We start from the raw sequence: 21,004 nt of genomic DNA on the forward strand, positions 1-21,004 counted from the left end.
CAATCTTCTCTCTGTTTCAGCTTAGTGGGTTTGTGTTTGGTTTCGGGGGGGGGGGGGGTTGTCATGGTGACCTGATGATCTGCCATTTCAGCCCTTGTCTCCCAGTCGCTAGTTAGCACACGAAGAAATCAGCCTGAGTCACCAAGACTGGCTGGGGACTGGGCAAAGTACAACAGGTCAAAGACTGTGAGCGCTGTCCATGTCTCAGGATTACTTCAACTTAGTTCAATTTGTTATGGAGTTACGCAGTTAGAGAGTCGAGAGCTTCACGTTTATAGGTGTCCAGATCACCAACAACCTGTCCTGGTTCCCCCCCACCATGCCGACACTACCATTAAGACAGCCCACCAACACCTCTACTTTCTCAGATGACTAAGGAAATTTGGCACATCAGCTACGACTCTCACCAACTTTTACAGATGCACCATAGAAAGCATTCTTTCTGCTTGTATCACAGCCTGGTATGGGCTCCTGCTGTGCCCCAGACCGCAAGATTCACCGGGACCTGGGAAGAAGCTGTTCTTGAGTCGGTTGATACGTGATCCCAGACTTTTGTATCTTTTTCCCAATGGAAGAAGGTGGAAGAGAGAATGTCCGGGATGCGTGGGGGCCCTTGATTATGCTGGCTGCTTTTCCGAGGCAGCGGGAAGTGTAGACAGAGTCAACGGATGGGAGGCTGGTTTGCGCGATGGACTGGACAACCTTTTATAAGTTCTTGTGGTCTTGGGCAGAGCAGGAGCCCATACCAAGCTGTGATACAACCAGAAAGAATGCTTTCTAGAAGTTAGTGAGAGTGGTAGCAGACATGCCAAATTTCTTTAGTCTTCTGAGCAAGTAGATGTGATGGTGGGCTTTCTTAACTATAGTATCAGTGTGGAGGAATGGCCACCTGGCTTGAAGGGTCGGCAGGGTAACTGGTGGCTGAAGGAGTGAGCCAAAGCCCTGAGATTATAATAATATAATTGCTATCTGTGTAAACTGATGACATGCCTGTTTCTCAATGCCTCCGAGATTTTTGATTTGATTTATTATTGTCACATGTATTAATGTACAGTGAAAAGTATTTCTTGCACACTTTCCAGACAAAGAATACCGTTCATCGAGGGAGAAACAAGACAGTGCAGAATGTAGTGTTACAGTCATAGCGAGGGTGTAGAGAAAGATCAACTTAATGCGAGGTGGGTCCATTCAAAATTCTGATGGCAGCGGGGAAGAAGCTGTTCTTGAGTCGGTTGGTATGTGACCTCAGATTTTTGTATCTTTTTCCCAATGGAAGAAGGTGGAAGAGGGAAATCCGGGGTGCGTGGGGTCCTTAATTATGCTGGCTGCTTTTCCCAAGGCAGCGGGAAGTGTAGACAGAGCCAATGGATGGGAGGATGGTTTGTGTAATGAACTGGGCTTCATTCACCACCCTTTTGTAGTTTCTTGCGGTCTTGGGCAGAGCAGGAGCCCATACCAAGCTGTGATACAACCAGGAAGAATGCTTTCTATGGGGCATCTGTAAAAGTTGGTGAGAGTCGTAACTGACATGCCAAATTTCCTTAGTCTTCTGAGAAAGTAGAGGCGTTGGTGGGGTTTCTTAACTATCGAATCAGCGTGAAGGAATGCCCACCTGGGTTGAAGGGTCAACAGGACAGCTGATGGCTGAAGGAGTGAGCCAAAGGAGAAAATGTTGGAAAATCTCAGCAGGTCTGGCAGGATCTGTAAGGAGAGAAAAGAGCTGACGTTTGAAGTCCAGATGACCCTTTGTCAAAGCCGGTGAGTGAGCCAAAAAAGCCCTGAGGAGATAAAAACATATTTGCCATCTGCGTCACCTGATGACGTGCTTGTTTCTCAATCTCCGTTTAGATTTCCAATCAACGCTGACCGCAATCACGGCTCTTTAATCCCCTCATTGTTGCTGAGGGGCTTCACTGGAGGCTTCAGGCTTGTGTAGGCTGGGGCTTTGGCCCTCCCCCCTCCACGCTCAAAGGAAGGTGTGAAATACCTAATAGGGGAACCTTCGGAGATGGAGAGACTGTTTGACTCCCACAACTCAATCAGGTGGCTTTGTTTTACTCACAATGGAACTCAGGACTTGAATAACAAGGTTACTGTGTTGGAGATAACAAGGCTTTGGGCCTAGCTCATTTTGCGAGCAAAGCCCTCTTCCTTCGTGGAGTTTTTGAAATCCAAGATTGGGCGAATCCCCAGAGGTTTCATTGCATCATTTGCCCCGAACCCCATTCGCAACACCCTCCCTCAGACCTCTCTCCCCCAGTCTAAATATTTTCATGATTAATTAAGAAAATGAATTCAAGGTCCCCTGCTCCAGACCACAACACTAGCTTGGATTATCTATGTGGCACTTTTAACCTCATAAAGCATCTTAACGATGTTTCACAAGAGCATTGGAAAACAACGCACAAAACCAAGCCACACATAGGGTGGCACAGTGGTTAGTGCTGCTGCCTCACAGCGCCAGGGACCTGGGTTCAATTCCCAGCGTGGGTCACTGTCTGTGTGGAGTTTGCACATTTTCCCCGTGTCTGCATGGGTTTCCTCCAGGTGCTCCGATTTCCTCCCACAGCCTGAATGACGGGAGGGTTGGATGGACTGGCCATGCTAAATTGCCCCTTAATTTGATTTGATTTATTATTGTCACATGTATTAGTAGACAGTGAAGAGTATTGTTTCATGCGTGCTATACAGACAAAGCATACTGTTCATAGAGAAGGAGAGAGTGCAGAATGTAGTGTTACAGTCATAGCTAGGGTGTAGAGAAAGGTCAACTTAATGCGAGGTAGGTCCATTCAAAAGTCTGACACAGCAGGGAAGAAGCTGTTCTTGAGTTGGTTGGTACGTGACCTCAGACATAGTGTCCAAGGATGTGTATATGTGTGTGTGTGTTTGTACGCACGCACGTGTGTGTGTATCTTTGTGTGTACGTGTATCTTTCTCTGTGTATCTATCTGAGTATATATCTGTGCGTGTTTATCTCTATGTATCCCTGTGTGTGTGTGTGTGTGTGTGTGTGTGTGTGTGTGTGTGTGTGTGTGTGTGTGTGTGTGTGTATATCTGTGGGTGTGTTTGTCTCTATGTATCTGTGTGTCTCTCTGTGTCTGTGTGTGTCTGTGTGGGTGGGGTGTCAGCCCCATCTCTTCCCCCCATACCTGCTGATGTTAACTGAGAGACTGGGGTGCACTGACTGAGAGACATCAGCCTCCCTGTGGGGGGGACCAGCTGGGCTGTTGGGGTTGTGGGGGGGGGGGGGTAGTGTGTATGTGGCGGGGGGGGGAGTGGTTCGCGTCTCAGTCAAAAGCGTTCATTGTCAGGGGAAGAAAGTGGGGGCAGAGAGTTAAAAAAGAATTGAAATGGAAGCCCTTTAAAATCTGTCAGCTGGGGGAAAAAATGATGGAGCGACAGAGTGTGGGGGAGGGGAGGAGGGTGGGGGAGCGTGGGCGAGGGTGGGGGGAGAGAGAGCGGAGAGGGGGGAGGGCATACACTCGAGGCAGCCAATCTCCTTGGGATTTAAATGAGTGGCATTAGGACCCATTCATTCACAAGATGCAATGTGTAGCTATTTCATTGTAACTGGACACAGAGGGAGTGCCGTCCCTCCCCACCATAGTGGGTCCCGGGCCACAGAGAGGGGCGTGTGTGTGCGTGCGGGTGGGAGGAGATGGGGGGGGGTGCTCTCTGGGTATATAAGTGAGGGACTGAGGCAGGGGGGTCTGCAAAGTTTACCAGCGCAGGTTTGAACTGACATGGAAGCAGAGGGCACAGTGCTGTGTACAGGGCCAGAAGGTGTGTGCCAAGCACTGCCCGACCCCTGCCTGCTGCAGGAGCGCGTCCTGACCAAGTTATTGGAGACGGAGGAGAAATATCTGCCAGACAGGAGGACCTTTCCATCCATACAGCGAGAGATTCAGCCCCACATGAGGAGCAGGCTAGCTGGCTGGATGCTGGAGGTTTGTAATCCGGGGAGCAGCGAACACTGGAGACAAAAATACTTCTTAATGCATTAATTCATGGAGTGTCCTTTATCCGAAAAGGGTGATTGCATTCCAGATTTCAGATAATTCCGGTTTTTGGGATACCACCTATAAGCTTACTTTACGGTAACCATATTGTCGTAGAGGTGGATACAATTTTGTCTTTTAAAAAGCATTTTGACTGTTGCATGAGTACGATGGGTATAGAGGGATATGGGCCAAATGCGGGCAATTGGGACTAGCTTAGGGGTTTAAAAAAGGGCAGCATGGACAAGTTGGGCCAAAGGGCCTGTTTCCATGCTGTAAACCTCTATGACTCTAATCTCAACCTAGGCTGGGTAGTGTCTAAGTCTATGTACAGCACTGTAGTACAGTGCACAGTGCTGCTGCCTCGCAGTGCCAGGGACCTGTGTTCAATTCCCAGCCTTGTGTCACTGTCTGTGTGGATTTGCACATTCTCCCCGTGTCTGTGTGGGTTTCCTCCGGGTGCTCCGGTTTCCTCCCACAGTCCAAAGATGTGTGGGTTAGGTTGAAAGGCCATGCTAAATTGCCCCTTAGTGTCCACAGTAAGAAGTCTCAGAACACCAGGTTGAAGTCCAACGGGTTTATTTGGAATCACGAGCTTTTCCTGATAAAGGGACAGCGCTCTGAAAGCTCGTGCTACCAAATAAACCTGTTGGACTTTAACCTGGGGTTGTGAGACTTCTTAATGTGCCTCACCCCAGTCCACGTCATGGCTACCTTAGTGTCCATGGGGTTATGGGAATAGGGCCTGAGTGTGATTGTTGGTGCAGATTCAATGGGCTGAATGGCCCCTCTCTGCACTGTAGGGATTCTCTGAAAAGGATTGTTCCTTGTGCACAATACAGACTGTTCATAGAGTACATAGAGGAGAAGGAAAGGAGAGGGTGCAGAATGTAGTGTTATAGTCACAGCTAGGGTGTAAAGAAAGATTAACTTAATATAAGCTAGGTCCATTCAAAAGTCTGACAGCAGTGGGGAAGAAGCTGTTCTTGTTTTGTACCTTTTTTCCGACGGAAGAAGGTGGAAGAGAGAATGTTTATGCCTTGTAACTTTGACAAAGGGTCATCTGGACTGGAAACGTCAGCTCTTTTCTCTCTTCACAGATGCTGCCAGACCTGCTGAGATTTTCCAGCATTCTCTCTTTTAGTTTCAGATTCCAGCATCCGGAGTAATTTGCTTTTGTTATCTGGTGATGGAAAAGAGAATGTCCGGGGTGCGTGGGGTCCTCGATTACGCCGGCTGCTTTTCCCGAGGCAGCAGGAAGTGTAGACAGAGTCAATGGATGGGAGGCTGGTTTGTGTGATGGATTGGGCTACATTCGTGACCTTTCGTAGTTCCTTGTGGTCTTGGGCAGAGCAGGAGCCCAGACCAAGCTGTGATACAACCAGGAAAGAATGCTTTCTATGGTGCATCTGTATAAATTGGTGAGTTGTAGCGGAGATGCCAAATTTCCTTAGTCTTCTGAGAAAGTAGAGGCGTTGGTGAGTTTTCTTAACTATAGTGTTGGCATGGGGTGGGGGGGACTAGGACAGGTTGTTATACAACCAATGAAACAGAAATGAGTTTTAAAGTTTATTAGTGTCAGCAATAGGCTTACATTAACGCTGCAATGGAGTTACTGGGAAAATAAATAAACACAATTGGAGCTATACTCACTGAAGGGAAACAAAGTTTGGAAATTGACCAATAATATTGACACTCTAGAGAGTCAGCTGCTGCTACAGATAGCCAACCAGACTGTGTTAGCTGTGCCTGTGCCACAGAGAGTTGCGACTTCAATCCCAGATCTAGAATCTCAATCACAAAGTCCACACTCCCCGGAGTGCTGCACTGTCACAGATGCCGTCTTTAAGATGATTTACTTGATTTGATTTATTATTGTCACATGTATTGGTAAACAGTGAAAAGTATTGTTTCTTGCGCACTATACAGTCAAAGCATACCCTTCATAGAATCCCTACAGTGCAGAAGGAGGCCATTCAGCCCACTGAGCCTGCACCAGAATCCCACCCAGGCCCTATCCCCATAACCCCATGCATTTATCCCAGCTAGTCGCCCTAAGGGGCAATTTAGCACGGCCAATCCACCTAACCCGCACATCTTTGGAATGCCGGAGGAAACCAGAGCACCCGGAGGAAACCTACGCAGACACGGGGAGGATGTGCAAACTGCACGTAGACAGTGACCCCATCGAACCTGGGTCCCTGGCGTTGTGAGGCAGCAGTGCCAACCACCATGCCACCGTACTGTCCTTCCTCATAGAGAAGGAAAGGAGAGAGTGCAGAATGTAGTATTATAGCCAAAGCGAGGGTGTAGAGAAAGATCAACTTAATATATGATAGGTCCATTCAAAAGTCTGACGGCAGCAGGGAAGAAGCTGTTCTTGAGTCGGTCGGTACGTGACCTCAGACTTTTGTATCTTTTTCCCGATGGAAGAAGGTGGAAGAGAGAATGTCCAGGGTGTGTGGGGTCCTTGATTGTGCTGGCTGCTTTTCGGACGCAGCGGGAAGTGTAGACGGGGTCAATGGATGGGAGGCTGGCTTCCCAAAGCTCGGTTTCCCCTCTTCGAGGTGGGTTCTATTGTGCTATCTCGGGGGGGTGGGGGGGAAAGCAGGATGAGTTCTCCCCGGGGTCCTGCCCCAATAGTTATTCCTTGAAAACAGCGCCACGGAAATAAAAAGATAATGTGGTTGTTATCGCACAGCAGCTTGCGGGATCTTGCTGTGCACTCAGTGCCTTGTGGGATCTTGCTGTGCATTCGTAGGTCATGGGATCTTGCCGTGCACTCGGTTGTGTGTCTGCCTTTGCTGCCGTGACTGTAAATTGTGTTACAGTTCGCTGGGGTTGCAGAAAGGTGCTATGTGAATGCAATTCTCCTACTGGATGGAGTGAGGCCAATCTGCCTATCGATACTGTTTCTTTTGCAAGGGTTACCCTTTTCCCTGAGCTCTGCAAAGCCATCTGTGATATTTATCTCATTCCCTTAATTAAAAACCTACGTCCGTACCAATAGGGATAGGCCATTCGGCCCCTTGATCCTGCTCCGTCATTCAATAAAGTAATGACTGATCCATTTGTGGCCTCGACTCCATATTCCTGCCCCCCTCACAACCCCCGCTCTCCCTGTTTGCTCATTAACAATATGCCCACCACCAGTAACCTCTCTGTTACACTGGGAGAGGTTAAACAGGGAATGGCTGTCACATCTGGCGAGAAGGTTAAAATCATAGATTCCCTACAGTATAGAAGGAGGCCATTCGGCCCGTTGAGTCTGCACTGACTCTCCGACAGAGTGCCTTATCCAGGGTCACATTCCAGCCTCTGGTAACTGTCTGTGTGGAGGTTTCTCCATGTCTGTGTAGGTTTCCTCCGGGTGCTCCAGTTTCCTTCCCACTGTCTAAAGATGTGTAGGTTAGATGGATTGGCCGTGGTAAATTGCCCCTTAGTGTCCAAAGATGTGTAGGTTAGGTCGATTGGCCATGGTAAATTACCCCTTAGTGTCCAAAAATGTGTAGGTTAGGTCGATTGGCCATGGTAAATTGCCCCTTAGTGTCCAAAAATGTGTAGGTTAGGTCGATTGGCCATGGTAAATTACCCCTTAGTGTCCAAAAATGTGTAGGTTAGGTCGATTGGGCATACTAAATTGCCCCTTAGTGTCCAAAGATGTGCAGGTCAGGTGGATTGGCCATGCTCAGTTGCCCCTTAGTGTCCAAAGGTGTCTGGGTTAGGTGGACTGGCAGTGCCTGAGTTGCTCCTTAATGTCCAAAGATGTGCGGATTACATGGATTGACCATGCTAAATTGTCCCTTAGCGTCCAAAGATGTGCAGGTTAGGTGGATTGGCCATGCTAAATTGCGTCTTAGTATTAGGGGGATTAGCAGGGTAAATACGTGGGATTATGGGGATAGGTCCGAGGTGGGATTACTGTTGGTGCAGGCTTGATGGGCCAAATGGCCTCCTGTAGGAATCGTATCCTTTCCTATTCTCCAAGCCAGGCTCCCACCATTAGACAGAGTTTGCTGTGAGGAGCAGGTTCATGTGTCTCATCTGTTTTCTTGACAGCTTGGATAAAACTCTCTTTTACACTCAGCCCTTTCAGGTTCTGAGTTTTATACCGTGTGGTATTATCATTGAAAATGGGCGGAGGGGTGGTTATTTATTCAGAAACAGGGGCCCTCGCCCACTCCACATCTCCGCTTACCGTTTGTCTAAGAGCTGTTTAATCTCTGTGTGCATGAACTGCATGTCCCAAACTTCCAAACCCCCCTCGATATCAACTCACGGACTGAATCCGTCCCAAAACCTCTTCACGTTGGTGTTGGTGTCAAATGCTGCTTCCAGCTCCTGTGAGGCACCAGCTTCACCGCCTTGATGGCGCTATACAAGTGTAGTAGTTGTTGATGTGGCTTGTCTTTCTGGCATGGCAGGTTTGCGAAGAGGAAGACTGCGAGAAGGAGGTGTTCCCACTGGCGGTGAACTACCTGGACCGCTTTTTATCGGCAGTGCCGTTGGAGAAGTCCAGGTTGCAGTTGCTGGGCTCGGCCTGTCTGTTCCTGGCCTCGAAACTCAGGGAAACGCTCCCGCTTTCAGTGGAGACGGTCTGCGCCTACACGGCCCACTCGTCCAGGCCGGAGGAGCTGCGGGTAAGTCGCTCAGGATTACTTGAGAGGAGCCTGACTTGATTCCTGGGTTCACTAGGCCCCAAATCCCGGGCTCGCCAGGCCCCAAATCCCGGGCTCGTCAGGCCCCAAATCCCGGGCTCGTCAGGCCCCAAGTCCCGGGCTCGTCAGGCCCCAAATCCCAGGCTCGCCAGGCCCCAAGTCCCGGGCTCATCAGGCCCAAAATCCTGGGCTTGCCAGGCCCCAAATCCCGGGCTCGCTAGGCCCCAAATCCCAGGCTCACTAGGCCCCAAATCCCAGGCTCGCTAGGCCCCAAAGTCTGGGCTTGAAAGGCCCCAAAGTTTGGGCTCATTAGGCTCCAAATCCCAGGCTCACTAGGCCTAAATCCTGGGTTCATTAGACCCCAAATCCCAGATTCACTAAGCTCCAGTTCCCAGGTTTGTTAGGCCCCAAATCCCAGGCTTGGATAAAAAACCCATCCGGATTCATAGGCCCCAAATCCCAGGCTTGTTAGGCCCCAGTCGATGAAGGGGGTGGAGGGGAGGAGCCCCTGGTCCAACTCTAGCCCCCATTGGCTGTTATCCGCTGACTCTGCACAGACCGGGAGGAAGCGAGGGGTGGGGGGAGGTCTCAAACCTAGGAGCTGATGAACGAGGAGGTGAAAGGCCCTGACCCTCAGGCCTGGGCTTTCCCCCTGCCTCAGCGACATTGTTGGGTTGTGCTTCACGGTGTTTTCCTGTCTGTGTCTGCCCAGGCCATGGAGCTGCTGCTTCTGAACAAGCTGCAGTGGGACATCGCGGCCCCGACGGCGCTGGAGTTTGTGGAGCGTTTAATCGGAGCCATGAGCCTGACCAGGGTCAAGGAGCAAGTGGTCCGCAAGCACACCGAAACCTTCATCGTGCTTTGCACAATAGGTAGCCACGGACACCAGGGACCAGCACGTCAATGACTGTGACTAAACCAGGGTGATTTCGGGGGGGGGGCAGTAGGGGGTTGTGGCGGGGGGAGTGAGGTGCGGAAATGAGCTGGGAAGGGGGTGCTCCTGAGGGTCTCCACCAGAAATGGGGAGACTCCACCATAGCAATAATCCCACTGGATTAATAATCCAGCAGAGCCATGCTGACCCGGGTTCGAATCCCACCGTGGCAGCTAGTGGAAATTTAAATTCAATTCAGTAAATCTGAAATGATAAAGCTGGTCTTGCTAATGGTGGCCATGAAACTACCCTTGATTGTCGTAAAAAACCCACCCGGATTCATAGGCCCCAAATCCCAGACTGCTAGGCCCCAAAGCCTAGGTTCACTAGGCCCCAAAGCATCAGTTCACTCGGCTCCAAAGTCCAGCTTCACTAGGCCCCTAAGCTCGGGTTCACTGGGCCCCTAAGACCAGGTTCACTAGGCCCCAAAGACCAGGTTCACTAGGCCCCTAAGACCAGGTTCACTAGGCCCCAAAGACCAGGTTCACTAGGCCCCTAAGACCAGGTTCACTAGGCCCCAAAGACCAGTTTCACTGGGCCCCTAAGACCAGGTTCACTAGGCCCCAAAGACCAGGTTCACTAGGCCCCTAAGACCAGGTTCACAAGGCCCCTAAGCCCGGGTTCACTAGGCCCCAAAGACCAGGTTCACTGCGCCCAAAGCCTGGGCTCACTAGGCCCTCAATAATAGAGCTCATCTCATTAATGGTGAGTGTAAAACTATCATTGATTGTCATAAATAGCCCATCTGGATTCACTTGGCCCCAAAGCCCCTTTAGGGAAGGAAATTTGCTGCCCTTACCTGCCAGGGACCCAGGTTCAATTCCCGGCTTGGGGTCACTGACTCGGCAGAGTTTGCACATTCTCCCCGTGTCTGCGTGGGTTTCCTCCGGGTGCTCCGGTTTCCTCCCACAGTGCAAAGATGTGCTTGTTGGGTGGATTGGCCGTGCTAAATTTCCCCTAGTCAATCCCTAGGGGTATTAGCAGGGGAAATAGTGGGATTTTTAGCGTAGGGCGATGGTGGGATTGTGGTCGCTGCAGACTCGATGGGTCGAGTGGCCTCCTTCTGCATTGTAGGGATTCTATGATCCCGTGAAAGAGTAAACTCAGGATTCCACGCCCTGGGCCCAGAGGAATCATGGAAGATTTGGGAAAAGATGAAAATATCAAGTGACTAATTCCAGCGATCCTTTCTTCTCTCTCGTCCCAGATTATAAATTTGTCTCGTACCCGCCGTCCGTGATTGGCGCTGCCAGCCTCGCCGCCGCGGTGACCGGCCTACACCTGGGGCAGCCCGGGCTCTACCTCACCCACTGGGAGCTCACCGACTGCCTGGCGCGCTCCATCCGCTGTGATCCCGTAAGTACCACCGCCACACCCCCGTCACAGGGCCGTCAACCTCCCACACTGCCCACTGGGTTGGATCTCCCTCGTGTCGTACCCTCATCCTCGCTGGCTGATCATAGAACCTCTACAGTGCAGACAGAGGCCATTCGGCCCATTGAATCCTCACCAACCACAATCCCACCCTGGCCCTCTCCCCATAACCCCATGCATTTACCCTGGCTAGTCCCCCTGACACTAAGGGGCAATTTAGCCCGGCCAATCCACCCAACCCGCCCATCTTTGGACTGCGGGAGGAGACCCACGCAGACACGGGGTAGAAGGTGTAGACTCTGCACAGGCACTGGCCCGAGGCTGGAATCGAACCCGGGTCCCTGGCGCTGTGAGGCAGCAACACTAACCATTGTGCCACCGTGTCACACTTAAAGATCATGTTAGATTGACCTTCTATCTCGAGTCCATCTTCCTGCTCCATCCCTAAATCTCTAATTCTCCCCATGTCCACAAATATTGGGCAGCTTGGTGATGTGGTGATGCACCCCAAGATTTGCAACACTTCTCCTGCATCCGGAGGGTTGGGGGCGGTGGGGGAGGGGGCGGTGGGGGAGGGGCGGTGGGGGAGGGGGTGGTGGGGGAGGGGGGGGTGGGGGGGAGCTTCGCTGGCAACTCCCACACACCCAGAAGAATACACTGAAAAATCTCCACCCGCCTCTCTCACTCTCCCTCAATCTCCCACCCTCTACCCTCACCCTCCAAGCACTTGAATCCTTCTTGGAGCTCCCCCATTCCCCCCCCACCACAAGCGAGTGCAGCAGAAGGCCATTCAGCCCATCGAGCCTGCACCAACTCTCCAACAGAGCACCTTACCCAGGCCAACCCCTCACCCATTCCTGTAACACTAAGCATTTATCCCACTATTCCCCCAAACCTACACATCTTTGGACACCAAGGGGTTAATTTAGCCTGGCTAATCCGCTTAACCTGCGCATCTTCCTGGACTTCTATTTGTGGTATATATTAACGACTTGGAAGAGGGGGTAGGTGGTGTGATCAGCAAATTTGCTGATGACACTAAGATGGTTGGATTGGCGGGTACTGAGGAGCAGTGCCTGGCAATGCAACAGGACATAGACAGGCTGGTAGATTGGGCAGATAGATGGCAAATGGAATTTAATCCGGAGAAATGCGAGGTGATGCACTTTGGCCGGAATAATGTGGAGGGGAGTTATACGATAAAAGGTAGAACTATCCGGAGTATAGATACGCAGAGAGACCTGGGGGTGCAAATGCACAAGTCCCTGAAGGTGTCGGTGCAGGTGCAGAATGTGATGAGGAAAGCGTATGGTATGTTAGCCTTCATAGGAAGAGGTATAGAATATAAGAGTAGGAGTCTGATGTTGCAGTTGTATAGAACGTTGGTTAGGCCTCACTTGGAGTACTGCGTCCAGTTCTGGTCGCCGTACTACCGGAAGGATGTAGAGATCCTGGAGAGAGTGCAGAGGAGATTTACCAGGATGTTGCCTGGTATGGAAGGGCTGTCTTACGAGGAAAGATTGAATGAACTTGGGCTGTTTTCCCTTGAGAGACGTCGGCTGAGGGGGGATCTAATAGAGGTTTATAAGATTATGAAGGGGATAGATAGAGTAAATGGTGGTAAGCTTTTTCCGCTATTAGAAATGGATAGAACGAGGGGTCACGGGCTTAGGGTGAGGGGGGCTAGGTATAAGACAAATATTAGAGGGCAGTTTTTCACGCAAAGGGTAGTGGGGGTGTGGAATGCACTGCCGAGTAAGGTGGTGGAAGCAGGCACGCTAGGGTTGTTTAAGAGTCACTTAGACAGCCATATGAGCGGGCTACATATAGGGGGATATAGTAGGCCTTACTAAACATTGTAGGCTTGGGAATACGTTTTGCCTCAGGGATGTTAGTCTTTGCCTGTTTAATAATGAATTTTTTTGTCTCCACAGGCATTTAAGTCCAGCAAGGGGCATGCAGGCGGCAGGTTGTAGTGGGCTGCTCTTGGACGATGCTTCGGGAGTTGCCTATTGCTTCATGTCGTTAGTGTGCTTAAACTGGACCATCTCGAGGGCAACATGACAGCTCAGAGACTATCTCTGTTGCTGTGCGGACACATGGATTTGGGCCTGTGTCTGTGGGAGTTTGCACGTTCTCCCCGTGGTTGCGTGGGTTTCCTCCGGGTGCTCCGGTTTCCTCCCACATCCCCCAAAGATGTGCTTTTAGGCTGATTGATTGGGTACTAAATTGTCCCTAAATTGGACCTCCCTGATCCTTGCACGTTAGGTGTAGACTAAAATCATGAATAGGTCACAGACAGTGGGACGGCGGCACGGGCTCGTTGGGCCGAAGGGCCTGTTTCCCGTGCTGTGTTGTTCTTTGTTCTTTGACTGTGAGCAGGATCTGGAGCACCAGGAGGAAACCCACTCGGACACTGGGAGAACATGCAGACTCCAAACAGACAGTGACCCAAGCCAGAATTGAACCCGGGTCCCTAGTGCTGTGAGGCAGCAGTGCTAACCACTGTGCCACCGTGCCTCCCTGGATGAAACATTCAAAGCCAGGCTCCATCCACCCTCAGAAATCTCTTGTCCTCTTTTCGAACGGGAGTGTTCAGGGGAAGAGATGTTTTTCCAGCGTGCTGGAGCCAATACATACCCCTCAATCAACATCACAAATACTGATCATCTGGTCATATTATGTGGGATCGTGCTGTGCAGAAATTGGTTGTTATGATTATACATGGCAACAGTGACTATGCTTTGGGATGTCCAAAGGTTGTGAAAGATGCTACGTAAAGGCAAGTCCTTTGATATGTGAATAATGAAGTGGTGATTTGTATAGGGTTGGCTCTTGGTCAAAGAATTGGGTAGAGTTTGATGCTAACTCCAAATCTCTCTGTTCCTCTCCCCGTCCCCAGGAGTGTTTGCGAGCCTGTCAGCAGCAGGTTGAGATTGCCCTCCAGACCCGGATAAACCAAGCACAGAGGGATACCCTGCCTCAGCCCACAAAGTCTGAGGAGCTGGAACGTTCCAGAACACCAACGGACATTCAGGACGTAAGGTTGTGATGACAAAGACAAGAGGCCGAGGGGTGGGGGTGGGGTGGGGAGGACAGGGTGGGGGGCGAAACACAGGCTGGATCTCCAGTTTCTGTCAGGGACCCAGCACCTACTCTGACCTTGCTGGATTGCGGTTCTGGGGAGAAGTGTGGGCCTGAGACTAGTGTGACAGACGGGGTGAGACTTTGGAGTCATGATTTGAGGATCTGGGGCGGTGGGGGGGTGAAGGGGAGTGTGGGAGACACCTCATGGGAACCGTGACTGGGACTGAACCCAGAATGTGGGCCAGGAGAATGAGGGGATTGAGCTGGCAGGGAACAGGAGGAGGCCATTCAGCCCCTCACCTGCACCTCTCTCCAGTTCAATCCTAGCCGATCTCCACCTTATCTCCACATTCCCTCTTTTCCCTCATTTCCCTCAATACACCGAACAACAAAGGTGTCACCACCTCAACCACTGAAAGGACTCTGGAAGCAGCTTTTTGGGTGGGGCTTGCTCAGCAGCGCCAGGATTGAGTGGTGGCCACTGCTGGGACTACAGCTGGTCTCCAAAGATTGGGTCTTGGTCCTGCGGTCAGTCTGGGGAGTTTGGACAGGCCTCCATGGCAGACTCCATCAAAGGTGAGGCGTAAAAGGAGGGGGGTGGGGGGGGTACAATTTGGGGTGAGGGGGAAATGCTCCTGGGCAGGTCCCCACCTGCATTTAGCCCTTTGGTGTCGCCTCCAACACCAGTCCCATTCAGACCCTATCCCGATAACCCCACCCATTTGCCCCGTTAATTCCCCCTAAACTGCACTAAGGGGCAATTTACCATGGCCAATCCACCTTGTTTAGCATGGATTGCCCACGTTAAATTGCCCCTTAGTGCCCCAGGTTAGGGGGGATTGCAATAAACACCATCGTCTCAGAATTAACTCACTGAGGAACACTGACCCCACCCCCCGAGTTACAGATTGTGCAAGGAACGGTCTGGCTGATGTCTCAGTGCTGGGGGTGGGGGAGTGGGGGGCGATGCTGGGGGGTGGGGGAGTGGGGGCGACGCTGGGGGTGGGGGAGTGGGGGTGACGCTGGGGTGGGGGAGTGGGGAGGGGAAAGGGCTTATTGACATAACCTCCTGGCTCCTCTAGGTGGCCCCCTCACCTCCCCGGCCAGGAGGTTCAGTCAAACACAGGTTCCCCGAGACCATCTCGTGGCCGTCCCAACCTGACCCATGAATTGGGGGGGTGGGGGTAGTGGGCGGAGCCTAAAGCCTGTCAATCACCCGTCAACACTCACTGCCTGGGCCATCAGACAGCTCGTTCAACTATTTCGATATTTAACTATTTATTTGACACTTGTTTTAATTTAAGAAAGAATTCTGTATTTAAGTTAATGTTTTAATTTAATGTTCGTTACGTTCTTCGTTGCAATAAAGTTCGCTGACTCTGTTTGTCCACCAAGTTGCTCTGCACTCGCACTCTCCACCAGCACGGGTTTGCTGGACCGCGATACTCCCTCTCTCGTCCTACACAAGACCTGGCATCAAGTGACAATTGGTCATAGAATCCTACAGTGCAGAAAAAGGCCATTCGGCCCATGGGTGGCACAGTGGTTAGCATTGCTTCCTCACAGCTCTAGAGACGTGGGTTTGATTCCCGGCTTTGGGTCACTGCCTGTGTGGAGTCTGCACATTCTCCCCGTATCTGCGTGGGCTTTCTCCGGGTGCTCCAGTTTCCTCCCACAGTCTTAAGATGTACGAATTAGGTGGATTGGTCATGCTAAATGACCCCTTAATGTCCCGGGGTGCATAGGTTAGAGGGATTAACAGGGTAAATATATGGGGTTGCGGGGATAGGGCCTGGGTGGGATTGCGGTCGGTGCAGACTCGACGGGCTGAATGGCCTCCTTCTGAACTGTAGAAATTCTATGATTCTTCGATTTAATATGGGGAGGTGGTGGCCTAGTGATATTGTCACCGGACGGGTAATCCAGACACACAGTAGCGGTCCGGGACTCGGGGTTCAAATCCCACCACAGCAGATGGTGAAATGTGAATTCAATAAATGCGGAACTAAAATCTAATGATGGCCACGAAACCATTGTTATAAAAACCCAGCTGGTTCTCTAATGTCCTTTCCTCCTGGTCCACACTGATGTTGTTGGCTTTCTGTAATGCAGCTGGGACGGACAGTAAATGCTGGCCCAGCCAGTAATGCTCCATTAAAGGAACAGAAAAACACCAATAATCTGCTATTAAACTGGCACACACAAAGCAACATGTCCTTTCTGCCCTCTCCATATGTGTAAACTATTGATTCCCAATGTAGCTTCAACTTAAGTTCCTGAAGTTACAATCCCTACTGTACAGAAGGAGGCCATTCAGCCCATCGAATCTTCTCCGACACTCAAAAAAGATTACCCAGGCTCACCCCCCGCCCTAACACTGTAATCCCGTGCATTTAACATGGCCATTCCACCTAATCCACACATCATTAGACGCACACACACACACACACACATACACACACAGTCACACACATACACACACAGTCACACATACACAGTCTCATACACACACACTCACACATGCTCTCATACACACACACGCACACACAGGATGCTACTGTTTATTGTTCCATTCAACCGAACAGCAGTAACCTCCCTTGGCCACCAGATGGTGATGTCACCCAACAAATGAACTCTGCCCAATTTCCACAACACTGGAGAATCTCGATACTGTCCAGGACAAAGCCACTCTCCTGATGGTCACCCCATCCACCACCTTAACCATTCACTTCCTCCTCCCCATTCAAGAGGGGAACGACATGAGGAACGACAGACGATATTGGGGATCTTTGACGGCGGGTGAAAGCACCTTGGAGGTGATCCTTCGGGGGGAAGGGGGGGGTGGTATGGAGACTGGATAAAGAAAAGCACGGCTGGTTAGCCCTGCTGCCTCCCAGCGCCAGGGACCCGGTTCAATTCCCAGCTCGGGTCACTGTCTGTAGAATTTGCACCTTCTCCCTGTGTCTGCATGGGTTTCCTCTGGGTGCTCTGGTTTCCTCCCACACAAAGTCCAAAGGTGTGCGGGACTCGCCATTCTAATCCCTCGACACCAAGGGGCAATTTAGTGTGGCTAAATTGCACACTAACCTACACATCTTCGAACTGTGGGAGAAAACTGGAGCGCCTGGAAAATGTACAAGTTCCACACAGACAGTGACCCAAGCTGGGTATCGAACCCACAGCCCTGGTGCTGTGAGGCAGCAGTGCCAACCACTGTGCCACCGTGCTGCCCAGGTAATGATTGGAGTATGAGCTCCCCGATTGAGGTAATGATTTGCCTGTCCAATCAGGGAGTCCCACTGTGTATATATTGAGGAGTATCAGGGCTGCTGACCCTCTGGATTGTGACTTTGTATCAGAAGCACTCATTCGGGCAGCAATAAGTTTATAAATAAAGGGAATCTGGTGAAGGGACACTGGCCTCTGAGGAGTTATTTCAGTTAGTGCCTTCTACAGTTTTAGCGAAACTGCCCTTTTTTACACTCCATTCTCTTTGAAATAAAGGTCAACATTTTGTTTGCCTCCCTTGTTACCTGCTGAACTTGCAGGCTAGCTTTTTGTGATTGATGCACAGTCACCCCCAGATCCCTCTGTGTTGCAGCTTTCTGCAGTCTTTCCCCATTTAAATAATACTCAGCTCCTTTACTCTTCCTACCAAAGCAGGCAGTGACCATCAAGAGGCCTAGACAGCGGGTAAAGAACAGGCGTGGATGATTGGGGCAATGGGTATTGGCTAAGAGGGTTGGTATAGATGTTCAGGCGCTTTGCATTGACTAGAGACTGTAGGTTGACCGCTGAATGTGGTTAGTCCTGCTGCCTCACCGTGCCAGGGACCTGGGTTCAACTCCAGCCTCGGGTGACCATCTGGGTGGAGTTTGCACATTCTCCCCACGTCTGCGTGGGTTTCCTCCAGGTGTTCCTGTTTCATTCCACAGCCCAAAGGTGTGCAGGTTAGGTGCATTAGCTGTGTTAAATTGACCCTTAGTGACCAAAGATTGACCATGTTAAATTGCCTCTTTGTGTCCAAAGATGTGCAGTTAGGTGGATTGACCATGCTAAATTGCCCCTTCGTGTCCAAAGACTTGTAGGTTAGTTGGATTGGCCATGCTAAATTGCCCCTTAATATCCAAGATGTGGTGGTTAGGTGGATTGGCCAGGCTAAATTGTCCTTTAGTGTCCAACGATATGCTGGTTAGGTGCCTTGGCCATGCTAAATTACCCCTTAGTGTCGGGGGATCAGCTGGGTAAATACGTAAGGATCGGGAGATAGGGCCTGTTATCAGTGCAGGTTTAATGGACCAAATGGCCTTCTTCTGCGCAGTAGGGATTCTATGAAAGCCGAGATGCTAGACGGTGTTCACAAGGGCACTGACCATTGGAAAGCTGGGTATTCTGAGCACTGACCACTGGGAGGTTGGCACACAGGGTATTGAGCCTGGGAGATTGGACATTAGGCCCTGGCATTGAGCAGTGAACACTGGACACACACAAGATTAAATGTGGACCAGCTTTTCTGTTTCCAAACCTCTGGAAGACATCTGGATTTAATACACGGGACTGTACCTTTAAGAAATGCATTTTAATCATGATTCCCTGCAGGATGTTTTGTCGGCACCGTGTTGTCTGCAGCCGGTGTCCTTTATTGTTACTGAGGAGTATAATTGACATCATGTTTGTTTTAACCTGAACTAATGCAGTGTTTTGTTTCAGTGTTCCCCTGGGATTGCTGAGTAGAGTTTGAATGGGGGTGAGTGACAAGTCAGGTCACGTGGCAAGGGGCAGTTTTTTTTACAGAGAGGTTTTGCTGTTTGGAGGATATCGCCTTCTCTGAAAACTGCTGTCGCGATCTATGTCCAGATGTGATGCAAAGCTAGAAATGTGCATCACGTGACACAGTGGGTAGCACTGTCGCCTCACAGTGCCACGGACCAGAATTGGATTCCCAACTTGGGTCACTGTCTGTACAGAGTCTGCATGTTCTCCCTGTGTCTGCATGGGTTTCCTCTGGTGTCCTGGTTTCCGCCCCCCAGTCCAAAAGACATGCTGGTTAGATGCATCGGCCGTGCTAAATTCTCCCTCAGTGTACCTGAACAGGTGCCAGAGTGTGGCGACTAGGGGATTTTCACTGTAACTTCATTGCAGTGTTAATGTAAGCCTAAACATACTTGTTTTTGTGCTAACTAATGCTGAAGAAGGGTGTATGTCTGTGGGATGTTGCTTTACATTGGAACAACAGAGATAGCTGGCTGTTAAGGGTTATACTGTGTCATATTTAAGTCTTGTAAAAGTTATGCTAAATAATTTTGATATATTCTAACTGCATTCTTAAATAAACTTCGTTTAATAAAAGTTTCCTCGTGAGTCAGTTGAATCATACTGTGTGGAGTTTGCGCATTCTCCCCGTGTCTTTCCTCCGGATGCTCTGGTTTCCTCCCACTGTCCAAAGATATGAGGGTTAGGTGATTGGCAATGCTAAATTGCTCCTTAGTGTCAGGGGGATTAGCAGGGTAAATATATGGGGTTATGGGGATAGGGCCTGCATTGGATTGTGGTCAGTACAGACTCGATGGGCCAAATGGCACCCTTCTGCACAGTAGGGATTCTATAATACCTTATGCTCATCCAAGCCAAATCAAATGGGGCAAATTTTCTTGTCAGAATGGATGAGGGGGCAGATCGAGAGATCTGTTGACCTCGGGTGGGATGTTCTCGTTTCGGGGCGAGCGTGGTTGGACAATCCTGCCCTATAGGGCCTAGGCCAACTTCACAAAATACCTTGGAGTCTCTGGCCTGGGTCTCGGCAGAATAGACACAATAAAACAAGATCTTTCTGGAAGAAGATCCTTAGACAGCACCTCCCAAAAACCCCGACCAGTTCCATCTAGAAGGACAAGGGCAGCGGAGACATGGGAACAACACCCCGCTCCAAGCCACTCACCGTCCTGACTTGGAAATATATCAGCTGTTCCTTCGCAGTCGCTGGGTCCAAATCCTGGGATTCCCTCCCCAACGGCACTGTGGGTCAACCCATAGCACGCGGACTGCAGCCATTCAAGATGGTGACTCACCACACCACCTTCTCGAGGGGCAACTAGGGATGGGCAATAAATGCTGGCCCAGACAGCGATGCCCGTGTCCCAGGAATGAATAAAAAACCCCCCCATAGGTTGGCCAATAAAGGAGACAGCAATGTCGCTAAGTTTGGACATAGACCTTTATGTAAATACATTAAATACAATGGCACTCATTTGTAAACCTGTGCAGCACAATCAAATAAATAAAAACGGACAGAACAATGGAGCGAGTTTGGGACAATATATAAAAAAAAGGAAGATTGTTTTCCTTGTCAGGCGTTGGTGAGTAAAAATTAGCGAGAAAAACGGTCAAAGAATGTTCCGGAACAATGACAAGAACGGTACACGAGGTAAATAAATAGAGAGAAAAACATCCATTTACAAAAAAAAAACACCTCAGGATTAAACAGCGCTTCTCAATGCATCAAACAGCAAAGCTTCATTTACATTTTCCACAAGGATTCAACAGACCATTTTCAGAAAAGGGACTCCCCTCGATGTTGGTGTGGAGACGAGGGGTGATTCCGCAAAGGGGGGAATGGAAGGAAGGGTGGGGAGCGGTGGGAGGTGGTGTGAGGGAATCAGGGATTCTCCATCTTGCCCGGGACGAACGTAGAGAGAGGTTAAGGATTGGACCACAAGACACAAGAGCAGAATTAGGCCTCTCGGCCCATCGACTCTGCTCCGCCATTCAATCATGGCTGATATTTTTCTCATCCCCATTCTCCTGCCTTTTCCCCATAAGAACATAAGAACTAGGAGCAGGAATAGGCCATCTGGCCCCTCGAGCCTGCCCCGCCATTCAATAAGATCACGGCTGATCTTTTCATGGACTCAGCTCCACTCACCCACCCGCTCACCATAACCCTTAATTTC

The 21,004-nt window shown here is 50.4% G+C and overlaps 1 protein-coding gene across 1 annotated transcript; it reads left to right on the forward strand.

Moving 5' to 3' along the window:
- Window positions 1-3,746: 3,746 nt before the first annotated feature.
- On the forward strand, window positions 3,747-14,019 carry LOC145361586 (G1/S-specific cyclin-D1-like). Its single transcript, XM_080217430.1, has 5 exons — window positions 3,747-3,950; window positions 8,426-8,641; window positions 9,372-9,531; window positions 10,801-10,949; window positions 13,870-14,019. The coding sequence occupies exons 1-5, from the start codon at window positions 3,747-3,749 to the stop codon at window positions 14,017-14,019; spliced, it is 879 nt and encodes a 292-aa protein (XP_080073556.1).
- Window positions 14,020-21,004: the final 6,985 nt, after the last annotated feature.

This window comes from Carcharhinus amblyrhynchos, chromosome 35 (genome assembly GCF_965287045.1).
Source record: "Carcharhinus amblyrhynchos chromosome 35, sCarAmb.v2.hapA, whole genome shotgun sequence".
NCBI lineage: Eukaryota > Metazoa > Chordata > Chondrichthyes > Carcharhiniformes > Carcharhinidae > Carcharhinus > Carcharhinus amblyrhynchos.

Coding starts and splice junctions, on each gene's coding strand:
- LOC145361586 (XM_080217430.1), top strand. CDS start 3,747: ATGGAAGCAGAGGGCACAGTGCTGTGTACAGGGCCAGAAGGTGTGTGC. Junction 3,951..8,425: donor TAGCTGGCTGGATGCTGGAG/GTTTGTAATCCG, acceptor CTGGCATGGCAG/GTTTGCGAAGAGGAAGACTG. Junction 9,532..10,800: donor CATCGTGCTTTGCACAATAG/GTAGCCACGGAC, acceptor CTCTCGTCCCAG/ATTATAAATTTGTCTCGTAC.